The sequence below is a fragment of the Cucurbita pepo genome, chromosome LG11 (genome assembly GCF_002806865.2).
Source record: "Cucurbita pepo subsp. pepo cultivar mu-cu-16 chromosome LG11, ASM280686v2, whole genome shotgun sequence".
In the NCBI taxonomy this organism is placed as follows: Eukaryota; Viridiplantae; Streptophyta; class Magnoliopsida; order Cucurbitales; family Cucurbitaceae; genus Cucurbita; species Cucurbita pepo.
The window spans coordinates 7,897,244-7,913,805 of record NC_036648.1 but is presented as its reverse complement, the minus strand read 5'-3'; the positions used below and the strand labels follow the sequence as shown (position 1 = coordinate 7,913,805).

At 37.5% G+C, this 16,562-nt stretch overlaps 3 protein-coding genes across 5 annotated transcripts in view; 1 reads left to right on the top strand and 2 right to left on the bottom strand.

The window, feature by feature from the left end:
- Positions 1-514: 514 nt before the first annotated feature.
- LOC111804984 (kinesin-like protein KIN-14S) lies at positions 515-5,785 on the bottom strand. Its single transcript, XM_023689834.1, has 12 exons — positions 5,631-5,785; positions 5,432-5,515; positions 4,951-5,090; positions 4,660-4,756; positions 4,301-4,564; positions 3,944-4,223; positions 3,508-3,669; positions 3,098-3,313; positions 2,977-3,014; positions 2,727-2,890; positions 2,498-2,611; positions 515-1,631 (listed from the first exon to the last, which is right to left on the bottom strand). Exons 1-12 carry the CDS (start codon positions 5,635-5,637, stop codon positions 798-800), a joined length of 2,400 nt encoding a protein of 799 aa, XP_023545602.1. The 5' UTR covers positions 5,638-5,785; the 3' UTR covers positions 515-797.
- Positions 5,786-6,664: 879 nt separating this feature from the next.
- LOC111804812 (probable linoleate 9S-lipoxygenase 5) overlaps positions 6,665-16,562 on the top strand; it is a 17,395-nt gene continuing 7,497 nt past the window's right edge. Inside the window, exons 1-9 of the mRNA XM_023689609.1 lie at positions 6,665-7,042; positions 8,321-8,408; positions 8,870-8,983; positions 9,173-9,255; positions 9,361-9,475; positions 9,733-9,824; positions 10,031-10,096; positions 10,963-11,056; positions 11,686-11,788. Of these exons, the coding sequence (XP_023545377.1) occupies positions 6,753-7,042; positions 8,321-8,408; positions 8,870-8,983; positions 9,173-9,255; positions 9,361-9,475; positions 9,733-9,824; positions 10,031-10,096; positions 10,963-11,056; positions 11,686-11,788 (1,045 nt within the window). The 5' untranslated portion in view covers positions 6,665-6,752. The remainder of the gene's footprint in view (positions 7,043-8,320; positions 8,409-8,869; positions 8,984-9,172; positions 9,256-9,360; positions 9,476-9,732; positions 9,825-10,030; positions 10,097-10,962; positions 11,057-11,685; positions 11,789-16,562) is intronic.
- LOC111805302 (pentatricopeptide repeat-containing protein At3g05340) lies at positions 10,938-15,497 on the bottom strand. 3 transcript variants are annotated; one of them, XM_023690304.1, is made up of 3 exons: positions 13,391-15,497; positions 13,254-13,314; positions 12,500-12,572 (listed from the first exon to the last, which is right to left on the bottom strand). In XM_023690304.1, exons 1-3 carry the CDS (start codon positions 15,401-15,403, stop codon positions 12,568-12,570), a joined length of 2,079 nt encoding a protein of 692 aa, XP_023546072.1. In that variant the 5' UTR covers positions 15,404-15,497; the 3' UTR covers positions 12,500-12,567. The 3 variants fall into 3 exon arrangements, 2 of the variants coding, with proteins under 2 accessions (XP_023546072.1, XP_023546071.1); XM_023690303.1 differs by having other exon boundaries at positions 13,254-13,310; XR_002816648.1 differs by lacking the exon at positions 12,500-12,572 and adding an exon at positions 10,938-11,065 and having other exon boundaries at positions 13,254-15,497.

The window sequence follows — 16,562 nt, the reverse complement described above, 5'->3', positions numbered from 1 at the left end:
ACTTTTTTTTTTTTTAAAAAAAAAAAATGTTTTGTAGATAAGTATCTTATGAGTTAATTATTGATTATGTAAATTAATGATAATTACTCGGTTTAGATTTTCCATTTAGTCACGGTACTTCGAGTATTATGTTTTGTGAGATCTCACGTCGGGAAGAGAACAAAACATTCTTTGTAAGGGTGTGAAAACATCTCCCTTGAATGGAAGCTCAGAAGGGAATGCTTAAACAAGACAATATCGGCTAGTTGTGAGCTTGGGGAAGCTCGAAAAAGAAACTCCAGACTATTATAGGGTGGGTTTGATTTATCTTCCGCATTCAAATTTAGGTTTTTGGGTTATGTTCACATAAAATGTTTANTTGAAAAAGAAACTCCAGACTATTATAGGGTGGGTTTGATTTATCTTCCGCGTTCAAATTTAGGTTTTTGGGTTATGTTCACATAAAATGTTTATTTGATAAATTTTGGCTAAATTCACATGATGTAATATAGAACATACCCTATAGAAATATCTATATGTTAACTTGGTTTGTTTTCTAGACCTCATTTGGTAAGCCAGAAGCATACAATTTAGCTGTAAGTAACATCCAAGAAAAGAACAATTCTATGAATCAAAAGACATACACAGAGAACATGTTGTAGAGAGTGCAGAGGTTAGAGAAACACACTGTTGTACAAAGGTTGAAGATGATGTCTATCATTGAAACACGGTGGAGGATCGAGACGTTATTAACGATGGCCTCCTCCTGCAAGTTTTGAGCCTTGTATCTTGTGTACAGAAGGTTGAAGATGATGTCGTCATTGGAACTCGGTTGAGGACGATCGAGATGGTATTAAAGATGGCCTCCTGAAAGTTTTCAGCCCTCTCAATTTGAGAGGACTCCACACAATTGGTTTTCTTTGTAATGCAATAACTTTGCCATTTCTTGAACCACCACCACCTTGTTGTGTTGGAGGGCTCCCCATGAACTTGCTACTGCTCCTCATGGCAGCAATAGGTGTTGCTGCCTCTACTGCTGTTTGGAATTCTGGTAATGGAGAGAACAACTTTGAGTATCTTGCTTTCCTTGTTGCAAATAATTGTGGCCCCAATGCAGCACTTCCATTTCTTAATTTTGAGGCAGAGGTCTGGAGTGGGGTTGCCATGTGAGAGTGCAACTCGGGACGAGGACGAAGTGTAGCAATCGAGACCCGTCTCTTTGGTTGAAAAACCTGTGTCATAGTCGTTGTTGTTGTCGTTGTCATCGTTGGAGTTGGCCTAACAGCAAGCGAATTTCGTCTTGGTATAAGAAGGCTTCTTGTGTTCGCTGCTGCTGTTGTCATCATTTTGGGGACATTTTCTTTGCCTTCTGTTGGATGAGCAGTGTTTATGAATGAAGAGACACGCCGTTTTTTGGATGGCAAGGGGGACGACGTTGGCGGTATGAAATTGGTTATCTTTCTTAGGGGAAGCCTTAGCTTTGAAGGACCTAATGGTGGTTTCTTTTCTGTAATTGTTTTAGGAGCTGCTAGCTTTGGAAGAGAGAGCATTGCTGAGGGCTGAGAGGCACCAGCGACAGTAGCAAGAGCTCTACTTTCTTGTTTTAGTCTGGCTTTCCTCTCGTCTGCGAGGTGGCTCTCGAGATCTCGAACCTGTTTTTAGTACACAAACAATAAGCAAATTGTGCAATGATGTAAAAAGACCAGCAAAAATAAACAACTTCAATTTTTTTTAGGATTAGAGGTTATAGCTTACTGTTAGGAATCACGACTCTCCACAATGGTATGATATTATCANCAACTTCAATTTTTTTTAGGATTAGAGGTTATAGCTTACTGTTAGGAATCACGACTCTCCACAATAGTATGATATTATCACTTTGAGCATAAGTTTTCATGGCTTTGCTTTGGGTTTCTCCAAAAGACCTCATACCAATGGAGATGTATTCCTTACCTACCCATGATGATTTCCTAAATTAGCTAATGTGAGACTCCCTCCCAACAATCCTCCCTCCCCTCGAACAAAGTACACTCTTTGTTCGACACTTGAGTCACTTTTGACTACTTCTTCGAGACTCATAANACTTTGAGCATAAGTTTTCATAGCTTTGCTTTGGGTTTCCCCAAAAGACCTCATACCAATGGAGATGTATTCCTTACCTACCCATGATGATTTCCTAAATTAGCTAATGTGAGACTCCCTCCCAACAATCCTCCCTCCCCTCGAACAAAGTACACTCTTTGTTCGACACTTGAGTCACTTTTGACTACTTCTTCGAGACTCATAACTTCTTTGTTCGACATTTGAGGATTCTTTTGACATGGCTAATTAAGGGCATGACTTTAATACCATGTTAGAAATCACGACTCTCCACAATGGTATGATATTGTCCACTTTGAGCATAGGCTCTCAATAGCTTTGCTTTGGGCTTCCCCAAAAGGCCTCATACCAATGGAGATGTATTCCTTACTTATAAACCCAACCCATGATCATCCAACTTAAACTTTATATTAATTACCTTCTCTTGAAGAGTCCTGCAAATATGTTCCCTAGCCGTGAGTCTTAATTGCAAAGATTGCACACTGTCTTGTAACTTCTTCATTTCCTTCTCATCATGCTTGGACTTTTCTGCCTGTATGTTCAACAACAACAACAACAAAAAAAAAAAAAAAAAAAAAAAAAAAAAAAAAAAAAAAAAAAAAAAAAAAAANTACAATCCGAACTTTCTGGTGTTAATGTTCATATACCATTTGCTTGAACTTGAACAGGTCTGTGAGATCGGTCTGTTTGCGAGCCGGGGCATTCTCGATCCCCCTAACACGGCTTGCAAAATTCAGCGAGCAGAGTGTCTCTCCAACATCGGCTGCACTTGGACTAATCTGTACAAACATCAGGGTTTTGCAATCTCCTCCTACATGTAGAAGAGTTTCAATTAGTGTCTATGAAGCTTCACAGTAAAGATTAAGGAGCAAAGTATTAAGGCAATAAATCCCCCACCTAGGGAGCTTTGCAGCAAGTGAGTGAGTTTTGAGTTTCTGGTACAAGAAAAAAAATCAAAACTCAATCAGATAACAAGAAAATTTCCAGAGAAAACAGGAGAAGTTGGATGGAGAAATGCCTGTAAGGAATGTGAGCTGTTTTAGAAGCCAGGGCAGATATAACATCACCCAGAGCCGAAAGTGATTTATTGATGAACTGAGATTCCTTTAATCTTTCACCATCAACATCAATCCTCCCCACACGCTCGCTACCAGCCAAGTCCACTAACCAAAGATGACTCTTTGTCCTCTGTCCATTAATAAGATTCTCTCCCTTGACAGTGACTCGCAACAAGCTGCATACAAATGGTGAAAGGCGTGCATAAGTATATTTGTATGTCAAATCATATTGTAAGAACAAAATTTACTTAAAACATATTTAAGAAGTAATTGGCGTAAGAAAAGTGTATCACTTTGTTATAAAAGATGTTAGTAGAGGATTCTGCATGTTCTTCAAGATGATTCAGCACATGGTGATCAAGAACTTTACCAGTGGGAGCGGCTGCTCAGCTCATTAGCACTGGTGGACCCAACAGATCTTGCCCGATTTCCAGATTTAAGTATTTCCCACACTTCTTCAGTTCCATACACTTGAGCTTCAATCAATCCAGGGACTTCCTGTGTTCCTTCTGCTGCTTGCTTGATCTCCAACCTTAAAACAAACCTCACATTAACAATCTCTCCCAACATTTTTAACATTACTAATCATTCAAATGTTTCAAGTCTGGGGGAGGACATGTTGCAATGAACTGATAACAAATATCTTAGAACACTAATGCAAGAAATTGTTTCATATGATTATTGATTTTTTTGAACCAAAAGCATTCTGCTCTGTAGTGTTACCAAAATCACAATCACGAAATATGCCATGTAATATAGACATGTGTAACCATCCACGAAAAGTTATGGGAAAAAAGGAAACTCACTTCTTCAGATTTGGGTTGGAGTTGTCTGCCAAGAGATCCCTGATTTTCTCATTGTAAACCTCCAACATGCTGACATACAATTCATATTTCATAACACCATCTCTCTCTTCTGAAATCTTAAACAGCTCCTTTAGAGTTCGGTAGTTGACTCCTCTGTTTTCCGGCGTTCCCTCCATAGTAAATGTCTTCCCTGTTCCAGTTTGTCCGTAAGCAAATATGCAGACATTGTAGCCATCCATCACTGAAGCTACGACAGGTTTAGCTTGACTGAAGACAGCTCCTGCACATTTGAAAAACCATCATCAATACATGGATTAAGAATTCACAGTAACTTACAGCACTAATTCTCACAATTACCTTGGCCGTCCTCAATCTTGAACACATGATCAAATTTAAACTGTTTTTTAGAAGAATCAGAAGAAAGAACTTGAATCTCGTTTTCCTGAGACGAATCAAATTCAATTACAGAGGTAGATCCACTTTCCAATTCGCTTTCATTTAATGGTCTACATCGGCAGAAAACTCTAATATTCCCTTTCAGTTCAATCACTTCATTGTAAAGTCTCTTTCGCTCAGAGGACTCTTCAAGGTATTTCTTCTTCAAAAGTTCATGTTCTGTACCTAAAAAACAAAAAACAGCCCAGGATTCATTGCTAAGGAGTGATTATTAAAAAACGGCAATGATGGGAAATGGTTGGCCAGTAGAAGAAAGCTACCTAGAAGGTGAAGAGTTTTCACAACTTCAGGGCCTGGAAAAGCATCAGAGTCCAGCTTGAATCGTTCAGTTAGGAGCATATGCTGATTCTTCAAATTCTGAAACCATAAATCAACAAAGTAAGAATTGCCAATTTTGCAACTGGAGAAACGAATAAACTAGAAATTTACCTTGTAAACTATACTCACAATATAGAGCATAATTTTTTTTTTTTAATTAAAATGTAATTACTGCATACCAAGAATTTCTCAGCAGCCATTAGAAAAACAAGACCTCAAGTATTTCTCATTACCTTAATTTTGTTGCTCAAGTCAATTACTTTTTGCAGGATTGGAAGAGTATGCGCTCCATCTGGTGATGCTAATTCGGCTTCACTGGACAATTCGTTCCCCATCTTATCATCACATTCAAAAGATTCTCCCAAAGCCATATCTGGACCGCACAGAAATTTAGTGTAAACAAGTTAACGGAAAAGATAATCATAAACGTTTGAACTGATCATGAAGAAAGACAGTCCATGAAATTCTCAGTGGCCAAACTGAAACCAAGGCAAAATTGAACAATGGATTGATCGTTTTCACACCACGACAGAAAACCCTAGGTCTCCAACTGAATGTAAATGTATCAAACTGATTGCTCTTCCGAAATTACATCCATAAAAAGAACGAAAACAGAACCACATCTTCCTGGTTGGAATAGATCCATCAAAACAAACATTCTTTTACACATCGGAACCAGAAAGAATCGTTAAGAAAATGAAAGAATTAGCGAACCTGAACCGGCAATTGAAGGCAGAGGCCTCGAATCATGACTAGGAACAACCGGAGTGCATAATTCTGAGATAACTTCCATTGCAACTGAAATTGAAACAACACTTCTCCAATCATTAAATCAACCAAATCAACAACAAACCACCTCGATCCACTCCTTTCCCCCACAAGAGCCCACCCCAGAAAGCGAGAAAGAGAGTACCTTCCATGGCTTCAAAAAAGAGAGAACGAGGACGTGAATTTCGAGAGAAGCGCAAGAATTTTGATGGAGAAGAAGAAGAAGAAGAAGAAGAAGAAGTGACAGAGCACTGAGTGTAGAGAGAGAGAGAGAGAGAGAGAGAGAGAGAAATGGTAACGTAGGGTTTTGAGATTGAATTCGAAGATTTGAAATGGCGAGCGGGCTATTGACGCTCTTTCAAACGGCTATAAATCATATCAAAATTACGTTTTTGACCCTCCGTTTTCTCGAATCTCGAATCTCGCCCAATGGATCTCCGACTTCTTTGATTTTATTATTATTATTATTATTATTTTTATAATTTTTTATTCTAGAAGTTAATAATATATATATATATATATATAATATAATAGAAATATTATAAAAAAACTTACAATATTTTAATTATAGTTATATATTTCTTTATTTTTTAAATATTGAATGTTATATACTATTGAATTTTAATTTTAATTATATTTTTTTGTATTTATTACAATATTTTATTCCTTAATAAATATTATATTGAAAAATAAAAATAATTTATTAAAAAACTTTAAAACAAATATATATATAAAAGAAATTCTCTGATGGGAATTGATCCCAACTAATTCTCCGTCTTAATTTCTACAAAAATAAATGAAATATTTTCGAGGAAATAGGATTGAAATAGGAGATGGGGATAAGAGCGAAAAAGACTTCCTTATCCCTGCGCGCAACCCGTGGATACCTCTGTGAGCGTTATTTATGTGAACAAACCTAAAACACAAATGAAAAACAAATTTGTGTTCTTTTTGTCCCATCTATGAAATTAATAGAAGTGTTCGTGGCTGAGTTAAATGATAAAATATTTGGATTGCGTTTGGTCGTACATGTCTAAATTATTTGTTCGAATTTTTTGTGTTTGAATTTTAATATATAGTTTAAAATTTTTAAAAAATTAAAATTTGATTTTTTTTTATTTTTTATTTTTTAAGAATTTAACCCATACAAAATGTGACTAAATTTGAGGATAAGCACTTGGCAGCGCCACAAAAAATCCAGAACTTCAGAGTGAATTCATTCTTCATTCTATGGCTGACAGATTGGAGGAGAAATAGTGATCTGTTCATGGCTTCCTCATTCCCAAATCCTTCCTTCGGCCATTGCTCCTTCGTAGCACCATCCAATCCATCCTCATCTACGCACTTCCCCTTATCTTTTCCGCGCCCTTCTTCCCTCGCTGCCTTCCCTCCAATTTCATCCACCAAAAATGGGTCCGTTTCGAAAATTCGTGCCAAGTTCGAGAAATTTCAAGGCGAGATTCCCCAGGATGATACACAAGAACCCAATCCGTCAATGTCGTTGCAACAACAAGAACAACAGCCTTCTGTGAGTCAAGAGGTTGAAGAAGATGACAGGTTTTCAATTTCTCTTCCTCCTCAATGTTTGTTTATTGAATCTTAAAGTTGTTTCAACCCTAGAAGTTAATAGTGGAAAGATGGAAAGAATCTCATGGTGGCTCTTATTTGATTGATTAATGAGTTGCATATAATTAAGAGCTAGGTGGTATGGATTTTTTCAAGCTAATGGAGGATTTGTGACCCATAAGTCTCTCAAAATGGTCTTAAATTATGGTTGAGTGATGAAGAACTAAGTTCTGTAAACCCCAAGGGCTGGCCATGGTGGATTTCTTGGTCTAGAAAGTTCATTTATCCCCTAGGAGTGATCCTGAAGTAGCGGCTTGAGATGTTTTGGAGGGTAAGGTGATGCTGGTAGTAAGATATCCTCAAGAGGGAATATGTAACAACCAAGACCACCGCTAACAGATATTGTCCGCTTTGGACCGTTATTTATCATTGTCAGCCTCACGGTTTTAAAACACGTCTACTAGGGAGAGGTTTCCACACCCTTATAAGAAATGTTTCGTTCACCTCTCCAGCCAATGTGAGATCTCACAATTCACCGCCCTTGAAGGCCGACGTCCTTACTGGCACACCGCCTAGTGTCTGGCTCTGATACTATTTGTAACAGCCCAAGGCCACCACTAGCAAATATTGTCTGTTTTGGCCCATTATGTATCACCGTCAGCCTCACGGTTTTAAAACGTGTCTACTAGGGAGAGGTTTCCACACCCTTATAAGGAATGCTTTGTTCACCTCTTCAACCGACGTGGGATCTCAAAGAATCGGACCATGAGCATAAGGCAAGAAGTTGATTCTCTGTAAGCAAGAAATGCTTTAACTAATTGTTTTTACTGTTTGATCATCTATATGACTATTACCAACCACCATAGGTTGACCTAGTAGTCAATAAAGACCTTGTCAATAATAAAGAAGTGGGAGAGAACAAGTTCAAGCCATGGTAGCCACCTACGAACATGTCATCTATTCTTTTGCAAATAGACTAGACATGTTCAAATTAGCTAGGGAACGCTCAGCTTGACTGGAGATATTGTTGAGGATTATTGGAAGGAGTAGTCCCACGTTATTTAATTAAGAGAAAGATCATGGGTTTATAAGTAACGAACACTATCTGTTCACTAGAAGTAAACGTTCTCAATTGATACGAAATGAAAGGAGGAACAGTATTGGCCATCTTTTTGTTTTGTTTTATAAAGATTTTTGTGAAATTGAAATATCCATTCTCATTTGGTTGGTGAAGCAGGACTTTCTCAATGTTTTTACTCTCACTTTCAGCTGCTTGCCTTCAGACTTGGAGGGAGCAGTCAGGCAATCTGGTGAAGCTGCTGGTTTGTTTGTGTCTTCAGGAGGACTAAGAGCAATAGTATGATACTCTTTTTGCTAATCTTTGCCAAATCTTATGCCACTTCTCTATAAATATGCACAAATTATGACAGAACTTGAAAACGCTTGATATTTCCAAATTGCAGCCTCCCCAAATCACCTGAGTAGTATGTTGCTGTAAATTTAGATTCTTCCTGTATAATTTGCCATGCTTGGTCGGACAATTTGCAAGGGATCCATTGCTACTAACTCTGAAACGACCTACTTGTTCGAATGCCAGTTTTGAGACATTTCATGATTCCCCGATTCATTTCTATATCTCCCTAAACAGCTCCAAGCTGTGCTCATGATATTGTCCTCTTCGGACTTTCCATTTTGGGCTTCTCTTCAAAGTTTTTAAAACGTGTCTACTAGGGAGAGGTTTCCACACCCTTATAAAGAATGTTTCGTTCTCCTCCCCAACCGACGTGGGATCTCACAATCCACACCTTTTCTTTTCAGGTTGAGCTCCTTATCCCCCAGCTACAGTTTCTGGACGATGAAGGTGCTCAAGCTGAACTCTGGGAACTGTCCAGAGTTTTCTTGGAGTCAGTCATTGAGGAAACAAAATGTGAGGTAAGTAGAATATGGAATTACCACTTCAAGGCCCTGTTTATCAATCAAGAATTGAATTTGGAGAACACTTGGAATATATTATACCATGGAATGTGTTACAAAGAAAACAGTAGAATTTCAAAGTTCTTAGGATCTTTATTCACTAGCTTTGTAATATACATATCTAAGTAATGCAAATTTAATTGCTAGAAAGTTAAAGCTGTGTTTCCAGATGCTGGGGCCGCTGCACTTCTTGAATATCGATGGAAAGATGCTTCCTTCAAAATTTCCAGGTAAGTTCCATGTAACATACAAGTTGTGTACTCCAAAAGGTTGAGCTAAAGTCGATTTTCGCAATCTGAATCTGTATGTTCTCTTCGTATGGTTGTCGTTCTCAGCTTAAGCGACCGAAAACCTGTAGATACTGCAGATGAGATAGTTGTCATGGTTGTTCCTGATTACCAAATGTTGGAAAATGTGGAGAAAATAGCAGCTGCCCTCTCGGATGATCCGGTAAACATCTGAATCATTCCATTTGCTGTTGAAGTACATAATGGGATATATATATGGTTCAGTTTACTATAATATAGACTTACCCATATAACCATCTACTATATATTTATCTACCATATATATATATATATATATATATATATATATATATATATATATCTCCGTGACCATTTTTCAATTGAATAAGCTATAAATAAGCAGCGGACTCCATAACCCAACATCCACCTCTTTATTTTATTTTTCTACATTGATGGCAGCCAAGGCCTCTTATCATGTGGAATCCCCGTCTCATCAGCGAAGATGTAGGGGTCGGATTTAACGTTCGAAAATTGAGAAGATACTTTTTAAGGTAAATTTCAAAACTCTTAGTAGACATCAGCATTATGAAACAGTTACTTACAAAAGATGATCATCATAGCTCATAGTGTTCTAATGTGAAGTAAATGTCTAACCTCATACATAAAAGTTGCTAAGGAGAAAAGAGGTCTCATATACAAGAGGCTCTAAACTTAGGATTTGTCCAACTCAACCTCTACTTTGTTCTTTTTTGTGCAGCACATTTACAACAGTCTACTCCATGAGGCCTTTGCCATCTGGTGCTGTATTTAGAGCTTATCCTGGGTAAGGAGATTTTTTAACATCTTATGAGATTCTTTAGATCTATTCACCGTGCTGAAAATACAGAAAAACTCGGTCTAGTCTATTAGGATCACACAACAACACACACTCGATTTAGATGAACACAAAAAATAGGAGAGAAAATGCAAAGAGGAATATTGGCTAGGTTTATATTGATGACTTCAAGTATATATAATAAGAGAGAATACAGAGAAGGCAGAAAGTAAATTTTCAAAACAATGCCGAGGGGTATATATATAGTTCAGTTTATTATATATAGTTTTACCGGATGTAACCATCTACCATATATAACTTTACCAACTATATAGAACTATTTACCATATCTAGTTTTATAGCATAACAATTGGGTAAGCTATAAATAAGCAGCAGACTCTATATCCCAACACAGTCATATAGGAACGACCCAGATTGTCCAGATTACATGAACTAACTTAAGAAAGTAATAAAAAACTATGCTATATCTTACTTGAAAGTAACGGAACCATTAATGTGANCATTGGCTATCAGTTTACTACTACAGCTATCTCATCAAATTTTCCTTATGGTAAAGCCAAGATACATTGATAAGTGAATCTTCTGCAGACAAGAATCACATATCCAAAATCAACCTTGAAGAGAAATACCTTAAATGAAATGGCATGACAGTAATCTGAACTTTGTATTATATGCTATCAGTGAATAACTAGGGGTAAATTTTAGCTGAACTTGTGGAAATTACCTTTTTCACCTATAATGTAGCATTCTCATGTTATCTTTGATGCTCAAGAACAGTNCTTCTTGTTCATCCTTTTTTTTGGGGGGTTTTCTTTTTTGAAGAAGTGATTGACATCTTTGCAATTGATAACCAGGTTGTGGAAAGTGTTCTTTGATGATAAAGATAGGCCAGGCAGATATTTGCTTGCCAAAGAATTAATAAGCCGTCCGGATGCTGGAGACCTCGAGGTCAGTTACCTAAGAAAATAACATATGAGAAATTATCATCATACTATTAATGTAATAACCCAAGTCTACTTCTAACAAATATTGTTCGCTTTGGCCCGTTACGTATCACTGTTAGCTTCGCGGTTCTAAAATGCGTCTATTAGAGAGAGGTTTCCACATACTTATAAAAAATGTTTCATTCCCCTCTCCAACCGATGTGAGATCTGACAATATTTGTAACAGCCCAAGCCTACCGCTAACAAATATTGTCCTCTTTGGGCTTTCCCTTCCGAGCTTCCTCTCAAGGTTTTTAAAACGCGTCTGATAGAGAGGTTTCCACACACTTATCAAGAATGCTTTGTTATAAGTGGAAACCTCTCCCTAACTTATAAGTGTGTGGAGACCTCTCCCTGACATCCACGTTTTAAAACTGTGAGGCTGACGACAATACGTAATGGACCAAAACGGACAATATCTACTAGCGGTGGATTTTGGTTGTTACTATTAATGTGTCTTTTACTTACCTCATAATGTATGATCAGAAGTTAACATCTAGATTATGGAGCTTTCACAATTTGAACTTTATAGTGGTTCTTAAATCCATAAGAGATTAGTTGGAGCAATAATGTAAGCCTAAGTATCTTATGCAGATAATATTTGGAAATGTAGCAGAGTCAAACGACCCGTCATTTTTCGACAAAGCAGCTGGAGTTCTCTCTTCCGTAACCCGATTCATGAAAGCAATTTCAAGATAATCGAAGCGAGTTTCCTTGATATTATTACAACTCATGGTCCTTGTAAGTTATGAACTCCTAATGCATTCTATTCTGTTCCAGAAAGTAAAGAAGAGTCAGTTTTCTTGATAAATATGTTCTTATCAGTCTCTTAGTTGAGTAAACTATAGATAATCAAGCTACAAGCATTGGCTATCAGTTTACTACTACAGCTATCTCATCAAATTTTCCTTATGGTAAAGCCAAGATACATTGATAAGTGAATCTTCTGCAGACAAGAATCACATATCCAAAATCAACCTTGAAGAGAAATACCTTAAATGAAATGGCATGACAGTAATCTGAACTTTGTATTATATGCTATCAGTGAATAACTAGGGGTAAATTTTAGCTGAACTTGTGGAAATTACCTTTTTCACCTATAATGTAGCATTCTCATGTTATCTTTGATGCTCAAGAACAGTATACAATGGTTATTAAACTTATGGTACTCTAACCATGGCGAAAAATGATTAATAGTTTTCTTTAAAAGATGAAGAAAACGTGGCCCATATTAAGTTTTAACATCTCTCGTTATGAAATTGCAAAGGTGTTAACATAATGTCTACAACTTATGAGGCATGAGTCAGTGAACTACAATATGAACATGTCAATCCTCGCTTCGTCGTAATTACAAGAAATAAATCGAGAAATCATCATTAAAATGATAAACATGTCATAAACNAAGATAATCGAAGCGAGTTTCCTTGATATTATTACAACTCATGGTCCTTGTAAGTTATGAACTCCTAATGCATTCTATTCTGTTCCAGAAAGTAAAGAAGAGTCAGTTTTCTTGATAAATATGTTCTTATCAGTCTCTTAGTTGAGTAAACTATAGATAATCAAGCTACAAGCATTGGCTATCAGTTTACTACTACAGCTATCTCATCAAATTTTCCTTATGGTAAAGCCAAGATACATTGATAAGTGAATCTTCTGCAGACAAGAATCACATATCCAAAATCAACCTTGAAGAGAAATACCTTAAATGAAATGGCATGACAGTAATCTGAACTTTGTATTATATGCTATCAGTGAATAACTAGGGGTAAATTTTAGCTGAACTTGTGGAAATTACCTTTTTCACCTATAATGTAGCATTCTCATGTTATCTTTGATGCTCAAGAACAGTATACAATGGTTATTAAACTTATGGTACTCTAACCATGGCGAAAAATGATTAATAGTTTTCTTTAAAAGATGAAGAAAACGTGGCCCATATTAAGTTTTAACATCTCTCGTTATGAAATTGCAAAGGTGTTAACATAATGTCTACAACTTATGAGGCATGAGTCAGTGAACTACAATATGAACATGTTAATCCTAGCTTCGTCGTAATTACAAGAAAGAAATCGAGAAATCATCATTAAAATGATAAACATGTCATAAACCTTTTGGTGATGCACCCAAATTTGAAATTATAATTGATTTATTACTCTAACCTTGAGTAAGTGGCCCTGGCTGGCCTGGTGGAAGAAGCAAAAGTGAACATGGGGAGCCTATCTACACAATAATATGGGTAGCCTTCATAAGTGGGAAGGACGTCATTATAATAACAGCTCATGTCTAGTATTCATACCAGAGAGGGGAATAAGTTTGGATCGTTAACACGACCGTTATCGTTATCGATCGGTTCCTTCTTGTCATCAGGATCTAAGTAGAAGAGGATGAATTTCTTATCTGGTACATATCCTTCATCTACCATGAGTACAAACAGATCCATCAAAACTCCATAAATGATATCAGCTTGTGGATGCCTTTTGTCTCCAACAGTAAAACTATGGACTTTCTTGTCAATCTCTATCCAACTGATACCAGTTTCTTTGGCCATTCCCGTCTCCTTCATCTTCCTAATTGTCCTTGCTCTTTCCTTCCAATTCCCTTCAGAAGAATATATGTTAGCTAACAAAACATAAGGGACTGAGCTATACGGCGTTTCCGAAAACAGATGTTCGGCTGCATATTTCCCCATTTCAGAATCACCGTAGAGGCTGCAGGCGCCGAGCAACGCCTGCCACACGAGTAATCCTGGCTGTTCAGGCAGTTTCTCAATGAAGGTTCTAGCTTCAGACAGCAGTCCTGCTCTACCCAACATGTCGACAACACAAGCATAGTGTTCGCTCCTAGGATTTATCCTGTGATCTTTTGTCATTGATTCAAGGAACTCCATACCTTTATTTACTAACCCAACATGACTACAAGCATGGAGTAATGATAGAAACGTGATGTCTGTTGGCTTTGCACCTTCCAGTTGCATATTCTCGTAAAGATGTAGAGCTTTCGAGCCATCTCCATGTCGAGCAAACGCTGCAATCATGGAGTTCCATGTGACAGAGTTCCTATTTTGCATCCTATCAAAGACCTTCACTGATTCATCCAGTGCTCCACACTTGGAGTACATGTTTATAAGTCCATTGCTCACAAAAGGATTGCAACTAAAGTTCTTTTTTACAATAAACGAATGAACTTGTTGACCCAGCCTCAAAGATGTATCAGCACCAAACACTCCAAGAACAGCTGAAACAACATTTTCGTCAATCTCAATCCCCATTTTCAACATTTTCAGAAAGATTTGGATGGCTTCTTCCTCACATCCATTCTGTGTGAACCCTGCAAGGATAACAGTCAACGAAACCATATCGAGTTCCTCAGCCGACTCAAAAATCTTCCAAGCATCTCCAATGCTTCCACATTTTGAGTACATATCCATCAGAGCACTCCCAATGCACAAATCTGACTGAATTCCCAACTTCAAAATAAGACCATGAATTTGACATCCTTCCTCTAATGCCTCCAAACCAGAACAAGCAGTGAGTAAGCTCAAATAAGTTAAAGAATTTGGCTCCACAGAGCCACAACTCATCATCTCCCTAAACAGCTCCAGGCTGTGCTCATAATGCCCATTTTGAGCCAAACCAGAGATCACAGCCGTCCAAGTAATCACATTTCTCTCCTCCATCTCATAAAAAACTTGCCTCCCAAAACCAACACATCCACATTTAAAATACGAACTAATCAGAGCATTTCCCACAGTAATTTCTTGTTCATATCCACTCAAAAACGTCAAACCATGCATCATTTCAATGATGCAACACATCTCCGAGCCATCACAAGCAGATAAAATCGTCGTCAAAGTAGCTTTATCAAATTTACAATCACCAACTAAAGACATAGCCTTAAAATAGCTAAAACCAGCATAGAACTCCCCATTTCTCATAAACCCACCAATCAATGCGTTCCACGAAACAGTATCTCTCGTGGGCATTTCATCAAACACCTTGACAGCATCCGGCAATTTACCACACCTCTCGTACATGGAGATGAGAGAGTTCATTATGACGACCCCATTTTCATGGTTGGAGAGCTCGAAGCTCTTGATGATGGAGGCATGGAGGGAAGAGCCCAAATAGAGGTGGCCGTGTCTTCCACAAACGGACAGAAGGAAGCTTGGATCTACATGGTTGAGGACGAATGATGAGGAGGTTTCTACAAATGGGTTTTGATGGAATTGGTTTCTGAATGGGGAGATTCGAGAAGAAGCCCAAGAGGGAAGCTTGGAGCTCAGATTTTGAAATACCCATTTGAGTTTCATCCATGAAAATGGGACTCGGAGACGGTCCCCGTCGAATTGGCTCCAGTCGGATGAAGAGGGATTGATGTACCCTTGCCGTAAGTTTCTCTTTCCATTTTTTATTTTTTTTTTAATTTACCTAACATTGAAATTTAAAACGTTTAAAACATGTGACATCTTAGTGGAGGAGGAGTGAAATTTGAAACTTGTGATTCCTGTGCCCATCTTGGTCGGTTGAGTGAAATTTGGAACATGTAACCTTGCGATAGAGTGAGTTAAATTTAGAACATGTGACATCTGGGTCCGTTGAGTGAAATTTGGAACCTATGACCTTTTGATTGAGCAAGTGAAATTTGGAACATGTGACCTCTTGATTGAGCGAGTGAAATTTAGAACATGTGACATCTTGGTCAGTTGAGTGAAATTTGGAACCTGTGACCTTTTGATTGAGCAAGTGAAATTTGGAACATGTGACATCTTGGTCGAGCAAGTGAAATTTGGAACATGTGACCTCTTGATCGAACGAGTGAAATTTAGAACATTTGACAACTTGGTCAAGTGAGTAAAATTTGGAACCTGTGACCTCTTGATTGAGCAAGTGAAATTTAGAACATGTGACATCTTAGTCGAACAAGTGAAATTTGGAACATGTAACCTCTTGATTGAACGAGTGAAATTTAGAATTTGTGACCTCTTGATTGAGAAGGTGAAATTAAAAAATAAGATATATAAAAATTAGACAAGTGTCTTAAGTAGTAAATTCCTAAGTTGAGTTCAAACCTATCATCATAATGTAGAGTGTAATAGGGGATGTGTGCTAGTCGAAGATCAGATTTAAGGGTAAGTATACTAAATTAGGTTCAAGGCTTGGTATACGAGCTTAGGTTCAAGGGTAGGTATACCAGCTTGCATGGGTCCATGTATGAGTACGTGAGCCGTGTAGAAAAATTCTATACTTCCAATTCTATTCAGACCGAAAGCTAAGGTCATTGTCATGAAATGATATTTTATGACATGTCCCAAACACAATTGTCTACGATTGCATTTCTTGACTTCAATAGTGGGGAGTATTTTCCTAAAATACTCCAGTCACCTGCTACTATTACTTTTCAGGTAAATAAATAAAAAATCTCTACACAAATGACAACATCACAGAACGAAAAAAAAAAAAAAAAAAAAA